Genomic DNA, 24,462 nt, shown 5'->3' on the forward strand with positions numbered 1-24,462 from the left:
GCTATCTTCGATGAGGGAGCTGGATAAAGGTAATTCCGAACTTCAGAAGCATCGAAAGTCAGGTCGGGAATCGTCTTGAGTAGCAGCGGTAGGGACTCGATTGGAAACACCAGCCAGCTGAAGGGCGGAACGTTGCAGGTGAGGTGGTGGAGAAGCCAAAGCCAAAGGGACATGTGAGATGACTGTTGTCCTTGTATCCTTGGCAGGTGGAGTCTGCTCTTGCAGATAGGTAAGTAGGTACTGTCAAGCATCGCTCAAAAAGGAGATGCCACAGCAGCTCGTCAATCCAATCCAGTAGTCATCGTCTTACGTCTTGAAACTGACCAGTCTGCAAGCTTGCCACGTGGGTGACATCCCGTGTTGGTCTTTATTACCCTGAGTTTGACATCACGATCATCGTTTTCGGCTTATGATCGAAAGAAGTGTCATACACAGAGGGAGAGTGACAAACTTAAATTGTACCACTGACATCTGAACTGACTTATTCCTGCATCTCACGTCACTTGTACATCATACATGCTTTGCAAGTTCTCTGTCAACAACACCCCGATCAGAGAGGATACGTTGGATCAGACCCAACACAAACGATATGTCTCTACTCGCCTCGTCCATCGCTGGCGCCAACTATATGACATCGACCAACGATGATCGAGAGTCGTCATCGAACGGAGCTGCAGAGGTGGGTGGTGAAGCACCAAACCTGCCGTCCTTCCGTCACTGCCGGCCTTGTGCCTTCCTGCCCATCTCCTCTCCAATCTCTGAATTGTCACTTCCATTGTCGATGGACACTGTTGATTCTTCTCCCCCCCCTGTTTTACAGTTCACGAGACGGAAGAAGTGGCCTGAGATCTTGCTGAAAGAGCTAGTTGGAGGTACCATCTTTTGTCTGAAGCCCGTACTTTCCCAACAACAACAACAAAAGCAACAGCAACAGCAACAGCAACAGCAACAGCAACAGCAGGGAGATGATAAGAAATGCATATGGAAGGTGAGCAAGCTAGTGTGGCTCTTCGAATTGCCAGTGTCATTCGTCCTGATGCATGCCCTGGTCACACCACAGATCATCTACGTTTCACCGGCGGTCGGTGAGATGCTGGGTCAGAAACCTGCCGAGCTTGAAGGGCGTGACTTTCTCGAACTGGTATCCGGTCAGTATCCGCTGTCTTTCTCAGGTCTCGTGTCAGACGAAAAGGTCAAGCTGACGAAGAATCACAGCCCCCGACCACTCGCAATTGCAGGCATTCCTCTCATCCCTGCTCAATCCCCCTCCGCCACATCTGGTCCATGGGAACAGTTCCTCCACGAATTCTTCCTCGTCATCCTTCTCTCCTCCAGTCAGCGTCTCACACTCTGATTCCGCTTCAACATATGTTCGAATGGCAACTTCTTTCCCAAACGACAACTCTCCTGCTGGATCTGAATCACAATCAACCCCTTCGTCAAGGGGACGATCAGGACCCGTAGTATGGGAGATACGAGGTCATGCAACAGGCATCGGCGAAGATGGGAATCCGTTGACTCAGTCCCAAGAAGGTTTTGGGCTAGCTGGACCGGGAACCGTCGCTGTTGTTCCTAGAGGTGGAGGTGGGGGTGGAAGCAGTGACGATGGTGGGATGAAAGGGAAAGCTGTGTGGGTAATGGGAAGAAGAGTCGGAGAGAATAGTGGGGACAGCGAAGGCGGAAGCGGTAGTGGTACAGGCAGTAATGGGCAGTCGTGAGTTCGATCGAACGACTTTCACTCCGACTCGAATCCAACTGACTGAGACGGTCAAAGTCTCGACGCGTTCTTGGAACTTAAGCTTGAGAATGAGAGACTGCGTGAGGAATTAAGAGAATTGCAGCTCGACCTTGACGAAGACTTTGCTCCTCGTGAGTGTTTTCTGATCGGATCTAGCCTTCGGAAAGAATTTGCCGACACGGTCCAATCGCCCATTTCCAGCTCGCAAGACATCTTATCCCGATCCATCACCTTCAAAGCCATCATACCATCCTTCTTCATCCCCTTCCTCATCCTCAACCTCATCTCCCTCTTCGTCCCCATCTTCATTCTCCAAACCACTTCCTTCCGGTAGCTCGACCGTCAAACCCAAACTCAAACCATCTGGCAGACCGCCCAAAGTGGGCGGAGACGGTGCCAAGCCCGAGAAGAAGAGGAAGAAGTCTCTGGGCGGTACTCTGGGAACTGGTGGTGCGGGTGGTGGTGGAGGTGGAGGAAAGATGGAGGTGGAAGGAATGCACGTCTGTGTGACTTGTGGAAGAACGGATAGTCCAGAATGGAGAAAAGGTCCTCTTGGACCGAAAACATTGTGTAATGTAAGTAGTTTCCGATCGTCCCCAGAAGGGAAAAAATGCTGATCATTCATCCCACTTGATCCTATAGGCTTGCGGTCTCAGATGGGCCAAGAGGAACTCGACGCAGTCGACCAGGAAAGATAAAAAGGTTGTAGAAGGGAAGAAGTGATATGGTCGCCGAAAAGTGTATGCGAGACAGCCTCCTTGTGTACATTACGGGTATTTCAGTAGATGTATGGTTTACTGAATTTGAGCAGTGACCACACGAAAGATAGCATGTTACACCCTGATCACTCTGCTCCAATCTCCCACCACTGCGACTCCACCTTCTCTCCATCCTCTTCTTCTCCCTAATCCACTCTCATCATTCAGAGCCTCCCCAGTCCTTAGCTCATCAACAGATACACCCACCGAAGCTGCTATTTCGACTGCTGAAGCTTCGAGCTCATCACGATATGCTTCTCCGCGTGAGATTGACGTGGCCATTAGGGTATCATATGTTTCTCGGAGAAGTTCAGGCGAGGAGGTTTTCAGAGACCTGTATATCATCATTGTCAATAATGATCTGTGTTCTACAATCACGGTGGCTTGTGCGAGACGGGACTCACCCCGCTAAAGAACCTCCTACCCAACTCAAGAGGGAAGGCACCCATCTCGGTGCTTTCCCACCTTTGCTTCCGTCCGCACCTTCCAGTGGCGCAGGATCATTCAGAATTGCTATCTCCTCCGTTAAGCCATATAAATCCTTATATGGCTCAAGGCTTCTCTTACGCCATTGCTTGGTTTCTTTTGCTCTGTATGCAGGACTGTCTATCACGGAGACAGGCGGAGAACTTGTCATATCTCGAGGACGCGGGAGGAGACGTTGAAGTAAGGCGATACGGAGACGTGGAATCAAGCCTGGTAGAGAAGCCGTGCCTCCAGTGATCAAGATCGAAGAAGCCAAGCTCGTGCGGAGGTCGATCGGTAGCTGATAATGCAGAGTACTCAGCCACGAGGTCATAATCCTTGAATAGACATGAAGCTCACCTTCAACAAGCATCCTAAGATTGCGTGTGTAATAGATTCGGCTTCTTCATCATCGTCGTCCGCGAACAATACTTCTGCCGCCCGCTCTCGTACCCAGCCGGGAACGATCAACGTCGCAGAGCCCATATCCTTAGCTTCACCCTTCGCAGGAGAGACCTTGAAGAACATGTCTTTGGCCGAAGACGAGCCTTCAAACCGTCTTCTTGCACAGCGTATTGCCCGCAGATCTTCCAGGTCGTCGTCCCCTTCCGGCATCTCCATATCCACGTCCATCTCTACCTCGTCTTCCGGCTCCAAGAAGACGCCGCCGACGAAACAACCTTCACTCAGGACTCGCTCGACCATTCGGTCTGTCAAGATAGACAACGGTATTCCTTCCGTCCGTGGACCTGGCTGGATGTTGTCGAGAGAGGACGGTGGAGGGACGTATACACCATAGTGGTGTAAGAGCGATCTCATTCGAGCGTGTAGACGCCGTCCTGCCAATGGTGTCGATTGGGAAAGAGTAAAAATCGGCCTGGAATAGTATACTGGTGTTACGCTAGTTTCAAGCCAGCCGACATCGACCACTAAGCCGGTTATACGACCACATGCTGCAAGTGACAATACGCTCGAAGGAGTGAAAGATATAGAGGGCACCTAGGAAGGCCGCTTAAGATATCAGTCGTGGGTATGGGACGTGTGGCATATCGCACACCTTGAGGTTTTCGAAAAGTGCCCTTGCTATATGCTCTTTCACATATGTCGGTAGAAAAGTGTTCTCGACGACGATCACTTTCCTTGATTTCGGATCTGTCATAAGATGTCTAAAGCCACCTTTCAATCAGCTTGACGACGCCTCGTGACGGATGGGGAAGCTGGAAGCGGCAACTAGACGTACTTGACGAATGTCTCCCTTAACTTCTTGACGATCCTGACCCCGACCAAACGGTCGCCCTCGGACCGACTTGTCCGTACACCTTTCAGCCGTTCCAGGTCCAGTTCCCACGCCTCAGTCGAAGAGATAGGATCATCCTCATCTTGAGAGAAGAAAGCGGCTCGCGGATTAGCTTCCCCCGAAAAGCCTACTTTCCAGATTCGAGATCCAGGACTACCATGACACAGGATTCAAGGTCAATCAACCGAGATGAGCACACAATTGAGCGAGACACACGCACTCTATGACGATTCGGTCTTCCACACCGTACAGCGAGTGTCTTCGGGAGCTCTGTGGTAATACATGTGTCAGCTGAGGAAGAGCAGATCTCGAGTCTTCAGACTACTCACATAAGCAGGAGAAGCGCCTGCGGGACGAGCTCTACTTGGACCTGCCTCTGCAGAAGGAGCGAATGCGGCTCGTTTCGTCGGAGTGGTATAGCTGGATGTCACTCCAGCTGATGTCGAGCGCGCCGCTGTGGCAGACCAAGATGACATGCTGTCCTCGTTCTGATGTCTTGTTACTACTGTGCTATCAAGCTGGAAACGGGATGAAAGATGGTGATTGTCTTTTGAGACGCGTTTCGATGAGACTTGGGTGGCCAACTGTGATATTATGCGTGCGTTCTTTAATTGTGACTCCCGTTTATGCACGTGGTGAGAACCAGAATTTTGGGACGTCCACCTCTACCGGGACCAGTATTTTCATTTTCAACCTCATCTTTTCGATATTTTGTTACCACCTTGAACCAGAACCCGCCAGAGGCTACGACTCAAAACAGCCATGGCGATCCAGAACAAGAAAAGAACCCAGGCAGATGTCGAGGGCTCATCATCCAAGAAGCCTAGGACTGATGTCGCTGCAACTGCATCAACGTCGGCACCTCGACCTGCACCTTCGTTCACTTCAGCGTTGAGGGAGGAAGAGACTGATTTCCCTCGGGGTGGAGGATCGACGCTAACTCCTCTCGAGTTGAAGCAGACAAGAGCGGAGGGTAGGAAGGAGGCTGAAGAGGAAGCCCAAGCCGAAGCTGCTACCAAGGGTAGTCAGAAGAAGAGGCAAGTCAGCGAGAGACAGGTCAAGAGGATGAAGAAGAATGTAGGAGACAAGATCAAGGAGGAGAGGGACAAGGACAGTATCCGAGTCGAGATCCTCAACTATAAGAGACTCGTTCCAGGGACACATGTCTTAGCTCGAGTGCACACCGTCCTCCCGTTACATCTCATCTTGTCGTTGCCCAACAACCTCCTTGCTCATGTCCCCATCACCGAAATCTCCACCACGCTCACCAATCTCCTCAACGCTGAAGAAGAGGCCATGTCCATCTCCGATAAGTCTGATTACGAAGGAGAAGAAAAGGAGGACGAAGAGACCTCTATCGCCCCTGATCTCGTTCAGCTTTTCGCTCCGGGCCAATATGTCCCGGCAAAGGTCGTTACTCTCTACCCTACGGCGAGTCAGTCGTTTGTCTCGCAATATCCCGTGACGGAGACATTAAGATTAGCTGCGAGAGTAGAGGTGACATTGGTGCCGGAGAAGGTGAACTCGGAAGTTGCGAAGAAAGATCTGGAGAAAGGATTTATGCTCGTTGGAGAGGTCAAGTCAGAAGAAGACAAGGGTTGGACTATCGGTGTAGGCATCAGCGATGAGAATGGATCGACCAGCGTCGAGGGGTTCGTGAGCAAGGAGGACGTCCAGCAACACCTGCCTTGTGAGTTGCGAGTCAAACTCGTCTTGTCGTGGGAACCAGCTGATGCAGTCCATGTGCTATATGAAACAGCTAAAACTCTCATCCCCGGACAACTTCTCCCATCAACTCTTAAATCCCTGACTGCTGGCGGTCGAGTCGTTCAGCTCTCCCTTGATCCGACAGAGCTCAGTAGAACTATCACTAGCGAAGTTTCGACCGTCGAATCCATCATTCCGGGCCACTGCGTTTCGGCCTTGATCACGGCTGTCGTGCCTAGCGGTCTCAATGTCAAGGTTTGCGGGTTCTTCGATGGTACGATTGATATCGCTCATTTGCCTCTGGGAGATGTCGATATCGAGGCCAAGTACAAGATTGGAAAGAAGGTGATTTTCGAGCCTAGAGCATCAGGTGCGAACTTCAGAGTTGTGCTCATATAGCGGTTACAGATCCGAGCGAGAATCATTTACGACAACCTTGCCACCACCCCGCGACAATTCGCCCTATCTGCCTTACCCCACGTCCTCGCCCTATCCAGTCTGACAAAGGAAGGAGAAGAAGTCCCACTAGAACATGCGATCCGACTTGGAAAAGTCTACCAAAGTGTGAAGGTGACCAGAGTTATCCCTGACTGGGGTGTCATGTGTCGAACGAGTGACGGTCTGGAAGGTTTCGTCCATGTAAGTGTTCATTTCGTTTCCTTCAGACGAGTGCTGCATGCTCATCGGTCCTACAGATTAGTCACTTGGCGGACGAGCGTGTAGCTGTCCTCTCGAACAGCACGGGACAGTACAAGACTGGCACCCTCCATCGAGCACGTGTAATCGGCCATTCTCCTCTTGATGGAGTTTTGCTTCTCAGTTTCGAGCAGAAGGTCTTGGATCAACTTTTCATGCAGGTAGACGAGCTCAAGATCGGTCAAGTACTCAAGGTGAGTTCAATCTGGCCGACTCTCGACAGGTCTCTGTTCCGGTGTAAACGCTGATCGTTGCCGCAGGGTACTATCCGACGGTTGACCGATAAATCACTCTTCGTCGACGTCCTCGGAAGTGTCGATGGTATCGTCTTCCCAAATCATTATGCGGATATTCGGTTGAAACATCCCGAGAAGCGATTCCGGCCTGGAGCATCCGTCAAAGCTCGAGTTCTGTCTCTGGAGCCAACGCGAAATAGGGTCGTCCTGACATTGAAGAAGGCGTTTGTGGAGTCACAGCTGCCAATCCCCAGCCATTTTGCGGACTTGAAGATTGGACAAGTCACTCTTGGATCGGTGTTGAAGATCGTGGAAAAAGGTTGCATCGTTGAGCTTTTCGGCGGTCTCAAGGCGTTCATGCCCCATTCCGAGTCTAGGTAGGTTGCAATGCTGTTATGTCAGACATGATCTGCTTGCTTATGCTCAAACTATCTACAGTCAAACCTTCGTAAAAAATCTACACGACCTGTTCTTTGTTGGCAAGCCCATCAACGTCAGAGTTCTGGAAATCTTTTCCGAGAGTGAGAGAATTGTCGTATCTGCCAAACAGGCAGCAGCGACGGCCCCCGCCACAGCCGCCGAGAAACTTCAGGTTGGAGATGCTGTCAATGGTGTTGTGTCGCAAATCCACGAAGAACAAGTCGTTGTCAAGCTCGAACCTAGTCGACTTACTGCCTTGTTATCGCTCAGTAACCTGTCCAACCAGAGACATATGGGTATCGATGAACTTCGGTCGACGCTAAAGGCGGGAGAGAAAATCGACGATCTCGTCGTGGTCTCCAAAAACCCGGCCTCCGGTCTAGTCATCGTCAACATCAAGCGGACACCTACCGGCGTCACCACCAAGAAGAGCAAAGCCAAGGACGAGAAGAAGGAAGATGCTGCTTCAGGTATCTCTCGAAACGTCAAAGCCATCGATTCTATCCAGCCAGGACAAATTCTCACCGGTACAGTCATCGAGAACACCGCTCAAGGTAGCATGATCCAGCTTCCTGGCGCTGTCCGAGGTCGGGTCCACCCATGTGATGCGACCGATGACTTCTCCGTCATTTCAGTTGGCAAAGCACCTCTCAAAGTCGACCAAGAAGTCAAGTGCTACGTCCTTAACGTCAACAAGCAGAAACGCGCTATTGACCTTTCCACTCGACCGTCCAGAATAGACTCTGAAAGCTCGGAATCAGTCGTTGACAAGGAGATTGAGAGTGTCGCCGGACTGAGGGAGGGTCAGGTTGTCAGAGGTCTGGTGAAGAATGTGGCTGGACATGGAGTCTTTGTTGCTTTGGGCAGGAACGTGACTGCTCGAGTCATGATCAAAGAGCTCTTCGACGAGTTCGTCAAAGACTGGGAATCTCGATTTGAGGTCAATCAACTTGTCTTGGGCAAGATCTTGAGCGTCGACGAAAAGAGAAATTCTGTGGAAATGACTTTGAGAAAAAACCCTACAAAGGCTGTTAAGAAGGTCGCCAAGCTTGGTTTGTCGGATTTCGAAGAGGGTCAAAAGGTTGTTGCCGAGGTCAGGAAGGTGAGCCACACGAACTGTTTGGTCTCTTGGTCGCAATTGCCTAAGCTGATATTGACGTACGATAGGTTGAGCCTTATGGTATCTTCTTAAAGATCGATGGAAGCGATGTCAGTGGCCTATGCCATAAGTCAGAGGTGAGCATTGCTATTCGAGCTCCACGGTCAGGAATCATGTTGATCAGGGTTCCGCTGGACAGATCTCGGATAACAAGAAGCAGGATATCTCTCAGGCTCTGAAGGGATTCAGAGAAGGAGATCAGGTGAAAGCGAAGATTATCAGCATCGTCACCGACAAGAAGAAAATCAGCTTCGGAATAAAAGCGAGCTACTTTGGCGAGGAGTTTGCTGCCAACGAGGAGGAGGATGACGCGGAAGAGAAAGAGGAGGCCAGCGAAGAGGAGCAAGATGAGGAGGACGAGGATGAAATTGAAGATGAGGACGAGGACGAGGACGTCGAGATGGACGGCAGTGATGAGGAAGGGGAAGACGACAACGGAGACGAAGACGATCACGTGGATGAAGATGAAGACAGTGAAGTGAGTCTAGCCCATTCTGCTTGAACCTTCAAGGCGGGCCAGCTGACTTTGAATCAAGGTTGAGGCTCCTGGTGCTGCATCTGCCAAGAAGGAAGCCACCAAGTCGAAGGCTGCGCCTGCTTCTGGCCTTGACGTTTCCAGTGGTTTTGACTGGTCTGGCCAAGCTCCCGAATCTGCATCTGAACCTTCTGATTCAGAGAACGAATCCGACGCCGGAGCTCCATCTTCCTCCGCCAGGAAGTCCGCGAAGGGGAAGGGCAAGTCTCGAGCCATCACCGATCTCACTTCCACTGCTCCCGAGGCTCGACCTGAATCCACAGCGGAATTTGAGCGTGCCCTTCTCGCTTCGCCCAACTCGTCTTTCCTCTGGATCCAATACATGTCGTTCCATCTCCAACTTCACGAGGTCGAGAAGGCCCGGAGAATCGGCAGACAAGCTTTGGAAAATATCTCTTATCGAGAAGAGGAGGAGAAATTGAACGTCTGGATGGCTTTGGTCAATCTCGAGCTCGGTTTCGGAACAGTCGACAGTGCGGAGAAGGTCTTCAAGGAAGCTGCTCAGTACAACGACGCCAGAACGGTATATTTGAGATATGCTGAGGCTTTGCAAGCTGCTGGAAAGGAGGATGCCGTGGAAGAGTTGTTCAAGAAGATCGTCAAGAAGTTTTCGGTCTACCCTGATTCTTGGACGAGATTTGCCGACTTTTACTTGAAGAAGGGAGATGTCGATGCGGCTAGAGCTTTGTTGCCGAGAAGTATGAAGAGTCTCGACAAGTTGAAGCGTGAGTTTCCGAAGCAATGGTTATGTTGTATACGATACTGACTGGGCGAGACATCAGATGTCGAGACGATTGAAAAGATGGCATTACTTGAATTCAAGCATGGTGATGCTGAACGGGCGAAAACTCTCTTCGAGGGGCTGGTTGATCGGTTCCCCAAACGATTGGATCTATGGGGAGTATACATTGATCAACTCGCCAAGATTTCAGATATCCAAGGTGTCAGGGGTCTGATCGATCGGGCTCTGGATCAGAAGCTGACTAGTAAGAAAGCCAAGTGAGTGATTGGGTGTCTAGTTGGAATGGAGAAGGAGATTCATTTGCTTACTTACCCCTGCCTCAGGTTCTTGTTTAAGAAGTGGTTGATGATCGAACAGAGGATAGGAGACGCTCAAGGTCAGGAGAAGGCAAAGACAAGAGCTAGGAATTGGGTTACGGCAAATGCTAAGGCGGAAGAGGACGAGAGCGACGACGATTAGTGGCTTCGGTAGTGGGACGTATATTTATTCCACTGCCATACATGCAACATACTGTAACTTACTTTCTATTTTGGAACATCGAGATTGGCAAAGTGACACGCGTTTAGAGGGCCATACAGAATGGGCATGACTGTGCCCCAATATACGATCATCAATATCTCAGCATCCCACTTGCTTTCGAGGGGCCTCAAGCGCTTCACTCCAATGAAGGTGATGGGAAATAAGGCAGACAATCCGATGGATGCGATGATTCGCCTAATCACGACATCAATGTCGTGTCCTGCTTAATTCTGCGGCCAAGCACTTACAATCGGATTTTCGTATGCTTCAGGCCATGATAAACTCCACCCAGTGCAACGCTTGCTGAAAAGACCGACCAAATTGCCGGGCCAGAAATGACGTTAGCCACGCATTACAGCGACACGGAGTGAAAGCAACGCAACAGTCCAACTTTGAGGATCCGCTTCAACGGCTTCAGCCAAGAGTACACCTTCCTGTCCCAAAGATCGTCCAATTGCTGTTTAAGTCGATATAAGACATCTCCATGAGCTTTTGTAAGTTATGCTGAGCAGCAGTCAGGGAAGGTTCGTCTGCTGAAAGGCGTGTGTTGAGAAGTATTGGGTCGCGTCAGGACTCATCGTGCCGATATCATGCGCAGCAGAAAAGCCTACCTTGGTCCTGAGCAGCTGGTAGGTCTTGAGCTTGCCCTCGTTCAGCCGCATCCTATGACAAGAGGCCGGTGAATAGTTAGCCTTGGGACTTTGGTGAAAAGGCTGGCGAGTGCATCAAGTTGAGCCTACCTCCCGCTCATTCCTGTCGGCACAGTTTCGGGTCCCTTCCACATCCAGATCCTTTCCCATAGCCTCTGCAGCTATGTCCAACATCGAAGCCATTCTGTATTCGTTGTAGTGAATGATTGAATGAGGCCCGATTGAATAATATGTCGATCTTTTTAAATGGAAGTGTAATGAAAATTTTGAACAAGAAACATGGATGTGCATAGCCATACAATCTAATACATATACAACATGCTAGCTAAGCAGCGGTCGTCGAGTGAAATGGAAAAAAGCTTCTCAAAATGTTTACTCGTACAATACACAACGCCGTGCCTGGTGAGTGTGGGTGACCGAATGCAGGAGAGGGAGGTGAAGATGGTTTCGAATGATTACTTCCTTTCGCGTCCTCTCCTACCGCCCGTAAGGGATCTCCAAAGATGCGGCCAATATCGCGGATCTTTGCTTGATGACAGCTGAACTTCCGTAGCAGCACTGTCGGACGGTGCCGAGTGAACTGGAGGTGAATCGGAAGGAGAAGTTGAGGAAGGGGTCGAGTCCTTCGACGAGGTCTTCTTGGACTGAATAGGGGATTCCGCAGTTTGTGCATGAACTGATGCTTTGTGTTCCAACTTGTGCCCCTCTCTTTCCCCAAGTATCCCTGCCGGCCCACCTTGCTTGATGTTGCTATCCTCAGCTTCAATTTCATTGACCAAGCTGTGATCCCTATACCAATTATCTGGTAATTCCAACATTTCGAATTTTCCGAATTTGTATCCAACGTGTTGAGCAATCCGGTCGATACTTGGTGGTACGCCTTCCGCGAGTAATCGGTGGATTTCGACAGTTACCAGAATGAGTAATGCGGAAAGTTTTTCCAGGCCATCCTCAGGACGAAGCAGATTTGTGCGAGTACCGATATCTGTATACGAATCGAAGCGCGGAGTAGGCGCAAATGTCACCAGAGGACGACCTTTTCGTTCACTCTCGGCAAGTATGGTAATCGAAATGGCTATCTCGGCTGCACCCGGAGCCCGAGGAGAAATCAATCGACCAGTCAATACTAAATACCTCACGATCGAGTCGTATCGTTTACTCACCTAATACGTCCGAGATCTAAGACGCAAGCCTCGTTAGGATGCTCCTGTCTGGATTCAAGCGAGAAACACTGACCTGTTTTTTCTTGACTCGGATCAAGCAACAATCTGATTCTGGAGTTTGCTTGTTTCCTTCCTTGTTGACAGCCTCTACAGCTTCTATTAGATCGCTATAGTGTATCTTCAAGAGAAGAGCCGAGCTCCAAGCTGTGGCTACCGCCCAGCGGGTCACCTGCCAGGCAAAAGACTGACATCAGCCTTGTCATTAATCATTGTGATCGAACATCGAAGCTGTCGCTGCAGGGGCAAAGATTGTAAGTGCACATCGAGCAGGAGTAGCTCACAGTAGTCCCTTTCCAGGTGAAATCTATATAATATATCTTTCGGACAGAATCGCCCAAGACGTCCACGTAACGGCAGGTTTTGGAACGATGATGACCCGTTATGGTGAGCGGAAGCGGCGGATCCCATGCCGCTCGCGCGAAATGCCACTTCCAAGTGTAATTGTTTTTGTAGAACCAATCATCGAGTGGACTGGGATCGTACTGGGAGCTATACAGCATTATTGCTTGGGTGCTATTGCGGATGTGGTTGAAGAGTAATCAATCAGTTCAAGGGGGGGAAGAAGACAGTGAACACACTTTACACATATGAAACATGACGTTTAACCCCGTTTCGCTGTTGGAGCCCCGCATTCTTTCCACGTGGTCAATCATTGACCGTCTTGTTTCGTTGTCTCGCGACTTCGTTGTCTTCGTTCTTCTGGTCATGACATTTTCAACCACCGATTGTATCAACAGGTCCAACAAAGAGAAAGCTGAAAGGAGACGCTTCGTCCGAGCATATCAGCGCTACAATGCCGTCTCCACTCAGCCCGTCAACGCACTACGAGGCTCTTTTTCACGCCTCGTCCATTGATCTCGTCATTCCGGAGATCTCGTCTTTCCCTCCTAATCCAGAAGATGACCAACTGCCAGAATGGTGGCTAGGGGTACAAGCTGCCCCCTCTAGAAGTACGGCTTACTTTGGTAAGTCCATAATCCTCTTTTGAAACATCGCATTAGGATGACACTGATCATGATTGAATCGCATTCCATAGATGAAAAGCTGTTTTATCTCGTTGCCATGAGTCTTTCGGATGACAGCTTGGCAAACGTGCCCGGTACTCCGGCTCTTGATGCGAAGGAACCAACCTCAGAGATGTTGCGATTTTTAGGTAGATTACAGGTATGCCCAATTTCTCCTTTCAACTGAACAGTCACGAGGACTTCGACCTGCTGACACCTTTCTTGTCGTATAGCTCTCCATAACAGCATCTTTCATTCCTCAACTCGGTCCTATAGATCAGAAGAGACCGGTACCCCCCACACCGTCCACACTTTCATCATCGACTCTAGCTCCGCCAACATCTTCCCATCTCCCTCCAACAGCAGCCACTGGACCAGAAGGCGACTCTCATCTACCGCCAGTGACACCGAATCCCTTTCCAGCCATGAGCTCGGGCGAAGAGCAATATGCGCATGTGGAAGGCGTGGTGGTCTGGGAAGGTGCAGTAGAGGAGCAATCAGGACCGTGGGAAGTTGGAAAAGAACGCAAAAGTGGTGGCTCGGGGAGGAGAGTGTTCAGACGTGAAGGAGGATGGGAAGTGATCTGGCAGGGAGAAGTGCCTGTTGGTGAGCACATTTTGATCTGGTCAAATTACCCGTGTTGACCAACGCTGCAGCATACGTGCGAAGTCCGATTCAGAACCCCCTGCTAGCTCTTACGGCATCGGTCACTCTTCGGGATCAGACCACTCATACGAAAACGCATCGCAGAGGAACTCTCAGTCTAGACGCGGTCTCCATCCGAAGCGGTACTGAAACCATCCGAACGGATGAAACAGATCCGGAAGAGTATGACTTTGATGACGGTGAGGATCTGGCTCAGATGGAGGAGATCGACCTTCTCGGCGGTCTTGTAGGAGGTGAGTCCCTTCGGTGACGCAACTACCTTTTCTGACGACCTTCAGATAAGGAGACAATGCCAACGACCCGACTCGCTCCGTCATTACGACAAGATCTTGCTCTTCCCTCCGCTCCGATGACATCTCCCTTACCTGTCTCTGCCATCACACCCTCCACAGCACCCTCGATCGTCACCTCTACCACATCATCGACTTCTGGACCGAATCGTGAACGAGCTCATCTCCCATCGTCCGCACTGCCCTCCATCTCAACGACTCTGCGCAAATCATATCGTCGCGTGCTATCACTAGCACCCGGCTTGCGAGTCAGGATGCGGACACTGTTCCTTCCTCAACTGCTCCCACCCCGCAGCTCCGAAGATGCAAACGACGACGAAATTGAGGGGGAACGGCGAGTGGTGCTCTGCGTGGAGGTTGAGAATAGCGTGGAATCGGATCTCCGCAATGGGTTCGAGGTAGAAAAGGTGAACGTCGAGGTTGGTGGCAAAGGTGGCAAAGCAACAACGGAATTGGTCTGTCAGCCTGCAGGTGACGTCTTTCCTTTGCGACTTGGTTCAATAGAGCAGTATAATCTCCTCTATGCCGTTTCGATAGCATCACGGACAGTTCGCGAAGTCAATTCGAAAGGTGTGGAAGAAGCGGTCGCGAACAGCTTAGGACGAGGGGACGAACAACGGCCTGTGTCTATCACTGTGATCGGCAGACCATACCACGGGCAGGACAGAACGAGTCTCGCATATCCAACACATACGTTCCATTCACGGTGGAATTGCTCTCTTGACCTTGCGCCTTTCTACGCTTCCCAGTCAGCTAAACAAGCGCAACCGATCAAGAACCGATTCTCAAAGACCCTTTATGCTCCTCCGAATGCGATCGTTGGTGACAAACGATACAGTCTAGCGAGTCTGGTGTCGGCCGAAAAGGATAGAGAGCACGCTCAGATGCAAGCCAGAAATCGACCACTAATGCCCAGTCAAGCCATGAATGTACCTTCAAACAATCGTGTGGCTTCGCTTGCCCGCTTCGCACCATCAGAACACGGTCTCTTGATGTCTGTCAAACTCCTTCCACAAGCACAAAGAGAAGGATCGACCTCGACGATCATCAAACCTCTGGAACCATTCTCGATTGAGGTGTTTGTGCATAATCGAACTGATGAGGTGAGAAGATTCAGACTCAGCATCCCTTCTCGCGAAGGATCAGGGTGGGATGTGAGAGTGAGAGAGGTTCTAGATCGTAGACGGAAACGAAGAGATGATGAACCGGATTGGGGATTAGAAGATCCAGGTAAGTTATGCGTTGTCCTCGCATCCAGAGTGCTGAAGTGATGTTTTGCCTCACAGTCTTGAAATCTGCTTTGGCTTCACACATCGCCTCAGCACCAGCACTCATACCCTTAGAAAACGATATCAGATGTGGTCCGCTCCTACCTGGCACAAGTCTGTCTGCTCGGATACGATTCATGGCGTTGAGAGAAGGGGTGCATAGAGTGGACAAGCTGAGGGTGATAGGTGTAGGAGACGAGGTCGATTTCGTGATGAGGTGAGTTGCACCTATGTCCGTGGGAGTCGTAGCAAAAGTGTTGTGAAGCTGACGACGGAGGGCAGTCCTGTGCTGGATGTAGTCGTGGGAGAGTCGGATGTCTAAAAGACAAGACGTACAGTATGGTTGCATCTATATGGTAATCACATGCATGTTGTCAGGATGTACTGGAGCATTCTATCACGCCAACTAAGGGGTAGCTCGACCCATCCATCGGGGGTAAAGCGAACACTCTCGGACGGTATATCGTTTGAGCAACCAAGCGAGGAATCGCTCGACACCCAATCCGTAACCACCGTGTTCGGTAGTACCGTACTTTCTCTGATCGGTGAACCAATAGTACGGTTCCGAAGGGATACCCTCCCTCTTGTAGGCAGCCATCAACGTGTCGTAATCTGTAATTCTCATACTTCCACCAACCACCTCTCCCACACCCGGCATGAGAACATCCACGCTCTCGGTGAAATCGGGAGCAGAAGCCAAAGGCTGCATGTAGAATGCTTTGAGGAGTTTGGGGAAATGGATGAGCATGATGGGTCGACCGATCTGGTCGGTCATCTTTCGCTCCGCAGCTTCGGCAATGTCATCGCCGATCACGTGGTCGGTGCCGTCTTCTTTGGTGATGCCGTGCTCGTTGAGATACTTGACGGCATCGCGGTAGTCGAGTCGCATGAAGGGACGTTGGGGAGGCACAAAGTCAGGGTTGAGGGTTTTGATGATCTCGGAAGCGACAGGATCGGCGAGGAGGACATCGACAACCTCGCAGATCTATGATGTATGTCAGCAAAGCGGAAACATGCATGGCTCAAGGCGAAGTCACTCACCATGCTCTCGAGGTGGTCGAGCAAGTCCTTGAACTGGATGAAAACCAACTCGGCTTCAAGGTGGGTGTACTCGGAGAGATGTCTTTGAAGAGAACACGAGTCAATTACAGGTCGCTGAGCGAAAGAAATTGGTGACTGACCTTCGGGTCAAACTCTTCTCAGCTCTGAAACTCTCCTGAATACAGTACACGTCTCCTAAACTGGGCAAGACTGTCTCGAGGTAGAGCTGACTGGATTGAGTGAGGTAGGCGGGGGCCCCGTAGTAGTCGAATTCGAAGAGGGTGGAACCACCTTCAACCGAAGTCTGGACCATACAGGGAGGGGTGACTTCCGTGATTCTTCGAGCGTGGAAGCGATCTCGGAAGGCTCGCAATAAGAGAGCTCGAACACGCATGACCGAAGTAGCAATCTCTCCTCGAAGTTCAAGATGTCTGAGATCGGCTCTAATAGAGGCGTCGGTGTCCTGTGCAAATGTCAGCTCAAGCCGACAGCCGACGAATGGCGAAACACGCTTACAGGTTGGAGTCTACCTTCGAAAGCCTCGGAACCGCCAGGGGCTCGACCGATGATCTTCCAGTAATCGACCAATAATTCAACGCCACCAGGAGCAGTTTGACCCTCCTTGACTTTTTCGATAGTTCCAACGACCTCGACAGTGCTTTCGGTGGTGAGATCAAGGGCGTCAAGGGTTTTGATACAGTCGCCTGTGAGGATGCATTGGAGCATAGCGGTACCGTCTCGGACAACGAGGAAGTAGTTGGTTTTCTGAGGTCGGAATCGGTGAACCCATCCTTGTATTCGGACACGAGACCCAATGAGTTCGGGAACGGCGTAGATCTTTGTCTTCTTAGCTTCCTTGGAGGGGTCATCGACAAGGACAACACTCTTGGCCTCTTCCCTTCTGAGCGCGTCCTTCTCTTCTTGGGCCTTCCTTTCCTTCTCCAATCTCTCACCCTCAGCAGCGAGCTTCACCTCAGATTTCCTCCAACCACCGATAGATTTGACCAACTTCTTCTTCGCCGAAGCGGAAATTTCGACCCATTCGTTACGCTCGACAGAGTCGGGCTTCCTCACCAGAAAGGTAGCGAGAGCAGAGGGGGTTGCGTCGGAGGCAGGGGTGGGTCTGAGCGATTGATAGGCCGCAAGAGGTGTGGCAAATGGAGCGAGCTCAGCACCAGTTCCCGTCGAGTCAGAACCTGCTTTCTCGTCAACGTAAATGACAGGAAGGCCTGCAGCAAGTGGACATCAGCTCAGTTCACCGGCCAGTGTGATTTACAGAACTAGCTCACCGGACTTGGCAGCGTCTTCTGAGCTGGTCCCCAAGCTGAGCGTGTCTTGGACAGCTGTGGCGAGTTTGGAAGCGGCGTCTTGAGCCTGCTCAACGATGGTAGGCTGGGAGGCGTTGGACATGTTGGTTGACATCTTTGATGGGCTAACTTGGATTTAGTATTGATAGAAAGCGATGTGTCCTCTCAGTCTTCGTCAAGGTCTTGACATATATCTGATCGGAAGACTACTTGCTCAATTCGGAAGGATTGGTGTGGTGTTGTCGAGACACGAGTGAGGGAAAGAGTGAGGGAAAGAGTTGTGTTCGAGTCGAGGTTGACCTTTGTTGAAACGAGCCAAAGGTGCGTTTGAGCGTATCCTCTCACCACCTCGTTATTCGGGTGATAAGCGATAAGCGACCTTTCCCCTCCGTCGCTGTTAATCCACGTCATGAAACCCGTTCGCGGAGACTCCACATCGATCATCAGCATTGTTGGTGATTTCATGACGTATGTACCAACGACGAGGATTACAGTTTCAGTTGTAATCAATAATAACACAATAAAAATCACGACAACATACTACAAAAGATAATGTTGAAACGGCGGCTGGTTGGCATGCCTTCTCCTTGTTACTACTGCTGATTGACACATTCTCGTACACTCCCCGTCCAGGATCATCATTATTCAACATGACCAACGGCTATGGCACTCCCTCCGTAGCCATAGCCACAACGCCCACAGTCATCTCCACCTTTTTCTCACATATCCTCGCGAGACGGAAACGAAAATCAGTGAGCAAGAAATCGCTGGAGGAAGGTGGACCCGGAGGAGGACCAGAGGATCAATTGAGCTATGAAGAAGGGTTGAAGGTGGTCAGGAGGTTCTTGGAGTTCGCAAGTCATCATGGTGTCGAGGAAGTGCAAGCTTTCACAGCGAATTGGGTGCCTACACCTCGTGAGTCCCGCATGGTTTGTTGAATGTCGTTTGGCTATGCAGCTGATTCGTTGTCAGATTGGGTAAGGAAGGAAGTGGTGGCCATACCCGACTCCAGTATACGTGAGGCAGAGGATATACTCACCAAACATCTTTCCAAATATGGGCCACAAGGAGAGCAAGGGGGTGGATTGAAGCTCGTCGGAGGTGACAAATGGTGGAAGGTTAGAGGCAAGCCACTCGAAGGGGAATGGATAGAGGTCAGCCGTGGCAGCGTTCAATTCGAGATGTAGCTGACCAAGGAGTCTCCAGATGCAAAAAGACTACATCAAGCGGACTGCAGAAAAGACGGCGTCGCCTGAACTTCCCACTGCCGCTCCTAGTCCGACGACTGCTGGAATAGACCCCTGGAAGTATCTCCCTCGCCGAGCTGCAACAGTGGGAAACGTCAAGGACAGTACAGGTGCAGATGTCGCAGTTGATCGAGTCATCCTGTATATCCATGGTACGTTTGATGCCTGACCCTGCTACGGAGATTTATGGCTTAGATCGTTCCTGATTAGGTGGCGCTTTCTTCTTCTCTTCGCTCGAGACACATCGATATCAGGTCCAACGTCATGCTAGGAAAGCTGGAGCAAGAGCCTTCTCCCCAGCCTACAGATTATCACCACAATACCCCTTCGTGAGTCAACTTACTGTCTGTCGTGTGCATGATCGCTCACATTTCCCTCATCAGCCATGCGGGATCTTGGACTCCCTGGCAGCATACCTTTACCTCATATCCCCGCCCCCAGGAGCGCATGAGCCAATCCTACCTACCAGTGTCATTCTCATGGGTGACTCTGCAGGTGCAGGGATGGTCATCTCTCTCCTCGTCATCATTCGAGAAATGGGTCTACCGATGCCGGCTGGAGCGAGTCTAATCAGTCCTTGGGTAGATCTGACACACAGTATGCCAAGTATCAGCGGGTGGGACGGAGATGACTTCATACCTTCAAGCGGGTAAGTACAACTTCAGTCCCGATTTTGCGACTAGCATGACGGCTCCATGCCTGTTTGCCATCGCCTAACCGGCTTTGACTGATCGGGGACGATAGATTTCACTACAAGCCAAGTTGCGCATGGCCGCCCTTGCCGGGTGACGGGATCACTGTGACTATGCCGGACGGAACGGAGCAGCACTTTGACGAGCAGATTCAGATGTATTGGTGAGCTCTATCCTAGTATGACCGTGGGATATGCATACTAATGGAAGCTTTGTCCAGTCCGAACAACCTCTTGACACATCCTTTGGTGTCACCAGTCAATCTTGGCTCGTTGGGTGGACTGTGCCCGCTGTTGATAGTGAGCCGAATCGATCCGAATCTTGCAGTCCTGGACTGATGCTGACCGACTTGCCGCTGAAGCTGGGAGGCGGAGGTGAACTGCTGCGAGACGAAGTGAGCCTCAACCCTTTGCCAAATGGGGCAATCGACTAACCAGAAACTGTGCTAGATCGTGTATCTCGCACACAAGGCGGCAGCACCAACAACATACCGCCCATCGTCCACGACACTTTCTCAATATCCTGACCAAGCGGCCATGGTCGATAAGTATAAACCTACAAAGGTCCATTTACAGATTTACGAAGGATGCTGTCATGTCGTGCCGACTTTGAGTTGGACGAGGAGCTCCAAGTACATGTATCGTGCTTGTGCCAAGTGAGTTGTCAGGGTCCCGAAATGAAAAGTCATCCTCTGACCTCACTTCATAGCTTCAACATCTGGGCTTTCACAGCAGCACAAAAAGCTATCGAACGTAAACTACATCACTCCCACAAGCATCCTTCTCGTGGTTCCAGCACTTTGGTCAGCTCAAACCCCTCCAGAGCATCAAGTACTGCCACCTCGAGTATCGATCTCACACAACCCATCATCACCTCTTCCGCTGGGGTCGAAGCGAATCAGGAAGAAGTAGACCTGGGAGATGTGGAATCTGAAGCATCTTCAGATTCAGGCGAAACAGCATCTACGCTCGCTGATTCTGCGGACGACCCCGGTCCAATCAAGGGTATTGTCACCGTGAGAGGTTCCGAACCCCTTGTAGGGGAGACAACGATCGTTGCGGAACGAGTCTCCACCCATGGACGAATACGACCTTTCGAAGCTATCGAAGCGGTACCAGCGTTAGATCCAGCCTTGAGAGAACAGATCGGACAAGTCCATGGAGGAGGAGCTATCCAAAAATGGTTAGCAAAAAGAGCTGTATGGGACGAAAAGTATTCGTCGAGTCTGGACAGATGGCGAGAAATTCGAAAGTCAGACAGGATAAAAGCGGAACGAGAAGGATATCTACCTAGGGATATGAGTTGGGTGAAGAGTGGAGAGAGACCACCGATGTGTAGCGTGGTGAGTATATGGGACGAGGAATTGGCGAGGAAAGTGGGAGAAAGTGTCGATGGTAAGAAAGGGAAGAGTATGGGTATGGGATGGTGGATGAGAATGGGTACGAAGGTGAGTTGTTGTTTCTCTCAATCTTTCTCCGACGTCTACTTTCTGCCGCCTAGCACGACACGTGGGGGTCGTCGTTTACCAGCATATTCGTCGGAAATACCGCGACGCTGAGCTGACCTCTTGTGATCTTCTTCCTGGGCAGGCGGACAAGGAACATGCAGGTGGAGATGATTTAGAGGAGATCAAGAAGAATGCCGAAGACGAGATGGTACAAGAACAAGCTGTTGTGGCAGACAGGAGACGAAGTTCAGCAGCTGCTCTTGGGCGGCCTTTTGACCTGGGAGCTGGAGAAGGTGCTAGAGCCAAGGGGATCGTGGAGGAGCCGGATAATGTATTAGAAGAGCAATTGTAGAGTATGAGTTTTTAGTGTCTAAAGTTGATGACGGGACGATATCAGTAGTGAGAAGGGAGGGAGGGAGTACTTTCGTAGTTGACAAAAAGGACATTGGTACTGTTGATATTGCTGTAGCTATACAACGCTGGATGATTTAGCAGATCATGCATTGATGATTATGTACAAGATGGATATGTCTCTCCCTTAGGGACTCGAAGTGGTGTCATCCTCCTCTGTCGACCTGTCGACTTTTGCTTAATTGTCCAGACATGCTTCGTGGATACACCCTAGTAGCCCGGTCGGAAAGTCTGGCCAGAAGTGGCTCCATCGACTTTATGATCTGTCGGTCTAGCCGCCGATTCATAGACGATCACACCGGGTCGATTAGGGAGCTATATGTTATGCCACAAGCTATCAGCTACAGCTCTCATCACCTTTGGGATAGGATGATGACAGCTGACTGTAGGGATGATCAGACGTACAGATTGGAAAGTCCCTCTCAACCCGACATAGTATATCCGGGTAGTCTCTTCATCTCCACCAGACGAATTACCAGGGAAGAAGAGCGTGAGTGAAGTGAGACCATTGAATTTTGCTGCTCTATTTCGTAAATGCGAGGATCGTAAGCGTTAGTTGTCCGACATCGCGACCGAATTCCCATGTCTGCGGTAAGGTGTCGGACACGGGATAGGACTCACTTGACTTGATATTCCACTCCCTCTCGAACGGGAACCACGTCGAACGCCTGAGTCGGTGTGGATGAAGAAGCGTCGGAAAAGTCTAATCCTGGTTGATCTCGAAACTGTACCAATTGTCTGGGAGTCAGTATGGGAGATCATGTCATCAAAAAGGAATGGCTGTAACCTTTCCACGCGAGGATGCGGGAATTCAGCACAGCCGGATGGGTGGAACAACCTACAAGATGCATCTCACGGGGTGTCCGACCTGACGGCCCCGCTTTGAGCGTGATCGAGCGTAATGAGACAGATGAAGTGAATGGTACTGCGGGGATGGGTTGGTCAGCGATTGAGACATCACATGATCATTCGCTCGGATGATCGCCGTCTGAGGTGAAGTCTGGGCATCGCTCACTTTTGATGATGAGTTCGTCGTCGACGTCGGATTCGCACCACTGATATTGAGTTAGTACAAACATGAGAGGCTTGAAAGCAACGAAGAGACAGGCGCTAGACCTCATAGGGAGTAGAGTTCACAAACGGGACTCAGGCTTCGACATATGGGAATGGAACAGAGGCCTAAGTCACTCACAAGACTCTCGTCATCTCTCATCTCCCAGCTCCTGCAACCGACCACATTGATCAACCATCATCCTCTCCGTCGCATCACGTGCATTTAGCTGATCTGGAACGCGACACCGACTGGACCATAGCCTCGTCGCCTGGACCGTGGTAGCCACTCTTCGCAAGGATTTTCCACTCACTTGATCACCCTCTGTCCATTCTCTCCTCCTCCTTCTGCATTCAACGCGGTGACGTTCGGCGTATCGATTTGGGAGTAGAGCGAATCAAGAGGTGACGATTCGAGCGGAGCGTCATGTGAGTGGTTGTGATCGTGATCGTGACCATGGGCTTCGTGTGAGCATGACATGGTGGTGATGGTAGTTTGACTTCAGAGATATTTGACGGCGAACTTGACTGAAAGATGTTGATTTGCAGGAAGAATACCCGTAATTGTAACCATTCTGAGAGGTGGACCGGATGAGTGGAGGGGTGAATGATTGCTACTGAGCTGCGAGTGGCAAGAAAGTGCCACATTCATCTTTTCTCCCAATTCACCGAGTTCATCATCTTCTTCGACCACCGTCTTTCTTTCTTTCGACAGACAACTATACAAGTACATACATATTTCCCATCACTCTCTAACTGTTCAGCTCATCTTCATCTCATTACTCGCTGCGAATCCCCGCAGTACTCCAATACAATGGCAGCCCCTCAATATCTCGGTCCGGCGGGATCGCAACCTTCCAACCCCCTCGTCGCCATCTGGAGAGATCAAATTGTCAACCCCGCCCACAGAGAAGGCAACTTGAAGTGAGTCGAGGAACAGGTCTGCGTCTTCGATCTTGAGATGGGCTGGGAGTGGGAGTGGCAAGGCTGGAGAAGTGTCGGTGTGGTGTGGTGATGCGAGCGTCGATGAGGAAGATATCAGGTTACATGGGATGTAAATTGGGATCCGGAGAGGTGTGATGGGATAAGGATGCGGGGATACGTTCGAGAAAAGGAAAACGCCGAGAGGGGGGGGGGAGGGGGAAAAATTGGTGTGAAGATGGAAAGCCAGGAGAGGGGAGACCACGAGGGACAATGACATCTCGAGGCTTGTCAGCTCGGGGAGATCTTACAAGTGAAAGGACGCAACCGTGTCCCCTCCTCCACGACTGCAGATACGTTGTCCAAATAAGACCCAACTGTGCATGACAGCCATCGCCACCTCCCCCAGTCCACCATGACACTACGAGAACCACCAATCCAACTTCGATGCCAAGATATGGGTATATGGATGATCCGGAATATCCAGCTTACACTTCTCCCTCTTGTCCGCAGTATCCTTCGGGCAACCACTATCTTCGTCCTCGGTGTCGCTTTCGTCAGATCAGGATTGAGCAGTGCGCTCGTTCCCGTCTTCTAAGCGGAGGAGATAGGTAGTGTTGGTCAAGGTGAGCTGTACAGTATCCTATAGGCTGGGAGCCGAATGAGAGGCATGGCTGACCCTTACTGTCTTGACATAGTCGAGGAGAAGAAAGAAGAGAAACACAACATAATGTCGACGATCGTGCAATCTCTGAACCCTGAGTGTGAAGACGATCGCGTTGAAAGACTGTATTATCATCTGTATAACATGCACAGCATCACGACTCAATTGTGGGAAGATCGGCCGACGAACTCTTGGAGAACACACTCCTCAATTGTTGAGCTTGGTAGCAGTCGGCACTTATACATCCTTTTGCGGCCTTCTTCTTTCACAAAGCCCAATCACTTTTGAATATACTATATATCGTTTCGA

At 50.7% G+C, this 24,462-nt stretch overlaps 8 protein-coding genes across 8 annotated transcripts; 4 read left to right on the forward strand and 4 right to left on the reverse strand.

The window, feature by feature from the left end:
- Positions 1-589: 589 nt before the first annotated feature.
- IAR55_004824 (uncharacterized protein) lies at positions 590-2,461 on the forward strand (the record flags this gene model as incomplete). The annotated part of the gene is made up of 7 exons (XM_066947919.1): positions 590-679; positions 821-988; positions 1,061-1,148; positions 1,216-1,714; positions 1,775-1,869; positions 1,940-2,313; positions 2,381-2,461. The coding sequence occupies 7 exons, from the start codon at positions 590-592 to the stop codon at positions 2,459-2,461; spliced, it is 1,395 nt and encodes a 464-aa protein (XP_066801378.1).
- Positions 2,462-2,571: 110 nt separating this feature from the next.
- Positions 2,572-4,734, reverse strand: IAR55_004825 (uncharacterized protein; the record flags this gene model as incomplete). The annotated part of the gene is made up of 7 exons (XM_066947920.1): positions 2,572-2,830; positions 2,901-3,262; positions 3,322-3,960; positions 4,019-4,127; positions 4,202-4,411; positions 4,479-4,528; positions 4,588-4,734. 7 exons carry the CDS (start codon positions 4,732-4,734, stop codon positions 2,572-2,574), a joined length of 1,776 nt encoding a protein of 591 aa, XP_066801379.1.
- Positions 4,735-5,020: 286 nt separating this feature from the next.
- Positions 5,021-10,212, forward strand: IAR55_004826 (uncharacterized protein; the record flags this gene model as incomplete). Its single annotated transcript, XM_066947921.1, has 11 exons — positions 5,021-5,948; positions 6,018-6,310; positions 6,374-6,604; positions 6,661-6,855; positions 6,922-7,274; positions 7,336-8,419; positions 8,485-8,553; positions 8,616-8,954; positions 9,013-9,736; positions 9,794-10,010; positions 10,077-10,212. 11 exons carry the CDS (start codon positions 5,021-5,023, stop codon positions 10,210-10,212), a joined length of 4,569 nt encoding a protein of 1,522 aa, XP_066801380.1.
- Positions 10,213-11,377: 1,165 nt separating this feature from the next.
- On the reverse strand, positions 11,378-12,645 carry IAR55_004827 (uncharacterized protein; the record flags this gene model as incomplete). The annotated part of the gene is made up of 3 exons (XM_066947922.1): positions 11,378-12,085; positions 12,159-12,314; positions 12,427-12,645. 3 exons carry the CDS (start codon positions 12,643-12,645, stop codon positions 11,378-11,380), a joined length of 1,083 nt encoding a protein of 360 aa, XP_066801381.1.
- Positions 12,646-12,938: 293 nt separating this feature from the next.
- IAR55_004828 (uncharacterized protein) lies at positions 12,939-15,695 on the forward strand (the record flags this gene model as incomplete). The annotated part of the gene is made up of 7 exons (XM_066947923.1): positions 12,939-13,110; positions 13,182-13,309; positions 13,383-13,755; positions 13,806-14,048; positions 14,094-15,335; positions 15,392-15,590; positions 15,656-15,695. 7 exons carry the CDS (start codon positions 12,939-12,941, stop codon positions 15,693-15,695), a joined length of 2,397 nt encoding a protein of 798 aa, XP_066801382.1.
- Positions 15,696-15,779: 84 nt separating this feature from the next.
- Positions 15,780-17,824, reverse strand: IAR55_004829 (asparagine-tRNA ligase; the record flags this gene model as incomplete). Its single annotated transcript, XM_066947924.1, has 5 exons — positions 15,780-16,358; positions 16,415-16,496; positions 16,555-16,877; positions 16,931-17,643; positions 17,704-17,824. The coding sequence occupies 5 exons, from the start codon at positions 17,822-17,824 to the stop codon at positions 15,780-15,782; spliced, it is 1,818 nt and encodes a 605-aa protein (XP_066801383.1).
- Positions 17,825-18,371: 547 nt separating this feature from the next.
- Positions 18,372-21,459, forward strand: IAR55_004830 (uncharacterized protein; the record flags this gene model as incomplete). Its single annotated transcript, XM_066947925.1, has 11 exons — positions 18,372-18,636; positions 18,694-18,875; positions 18,928-19,120; positions 19,179-19,297; positions 19,352-19,617; positions 19,713-19,823; positions 19,881-19,959; positions 20,022-20,054; positions 20,110-20,315; positions 20,369-21,107; positions 21,250-21,459. 11 exons carry the CDS (start codon positions 18,372-18,374, stop codon positions 21,457-21,459), a joined length of 2,403 nt encoding a protein of 800 aa, XP_066801384.1.
- A 269-nt stretch (positions 21,460-21,728) lies between these two features.
- IAR55_004831 (uncharacterized protein) lies at positions 21,729-23,049 on the reverse strand (the record flags this gene model as incomplete). The annotated part of the gene is made up of 7 exons (XM_066947926.1): positions 21,729-21,833; positions 21,924-22,041; positions 22,140-22,243; positions 22,361-22,443; positions 22,534-22,573; positions 22,711-22,741; positions 22,883-23,049. The coding sequence occupies 7 exons, from the start codon at positions 23,047-23,049 to the stop codon at positions 21,729-21,731; spliced, it is 648 nt and encodes a 215-aa protein (XP_066801385.1).
- Between the last annotated feature and the right edge of the window lie 1,413 nt (positions 23,050-24,462).

Source organism: Kwoniella newhampshirensis, chromosome 9 (assembly GCF_039105145.1).
Source record: "Kwoniella newhampshirensis strain CBS 13917 chromosome 9, whole genome shotgun sequence".
Taxonomy (NCBI): Eukaryota; Fungi; Basidiomycota; class Tremellomycetes; order Tremellales; family Cryptococcaceae; genus Kwoniella; species Kwoniella newhampshirensis.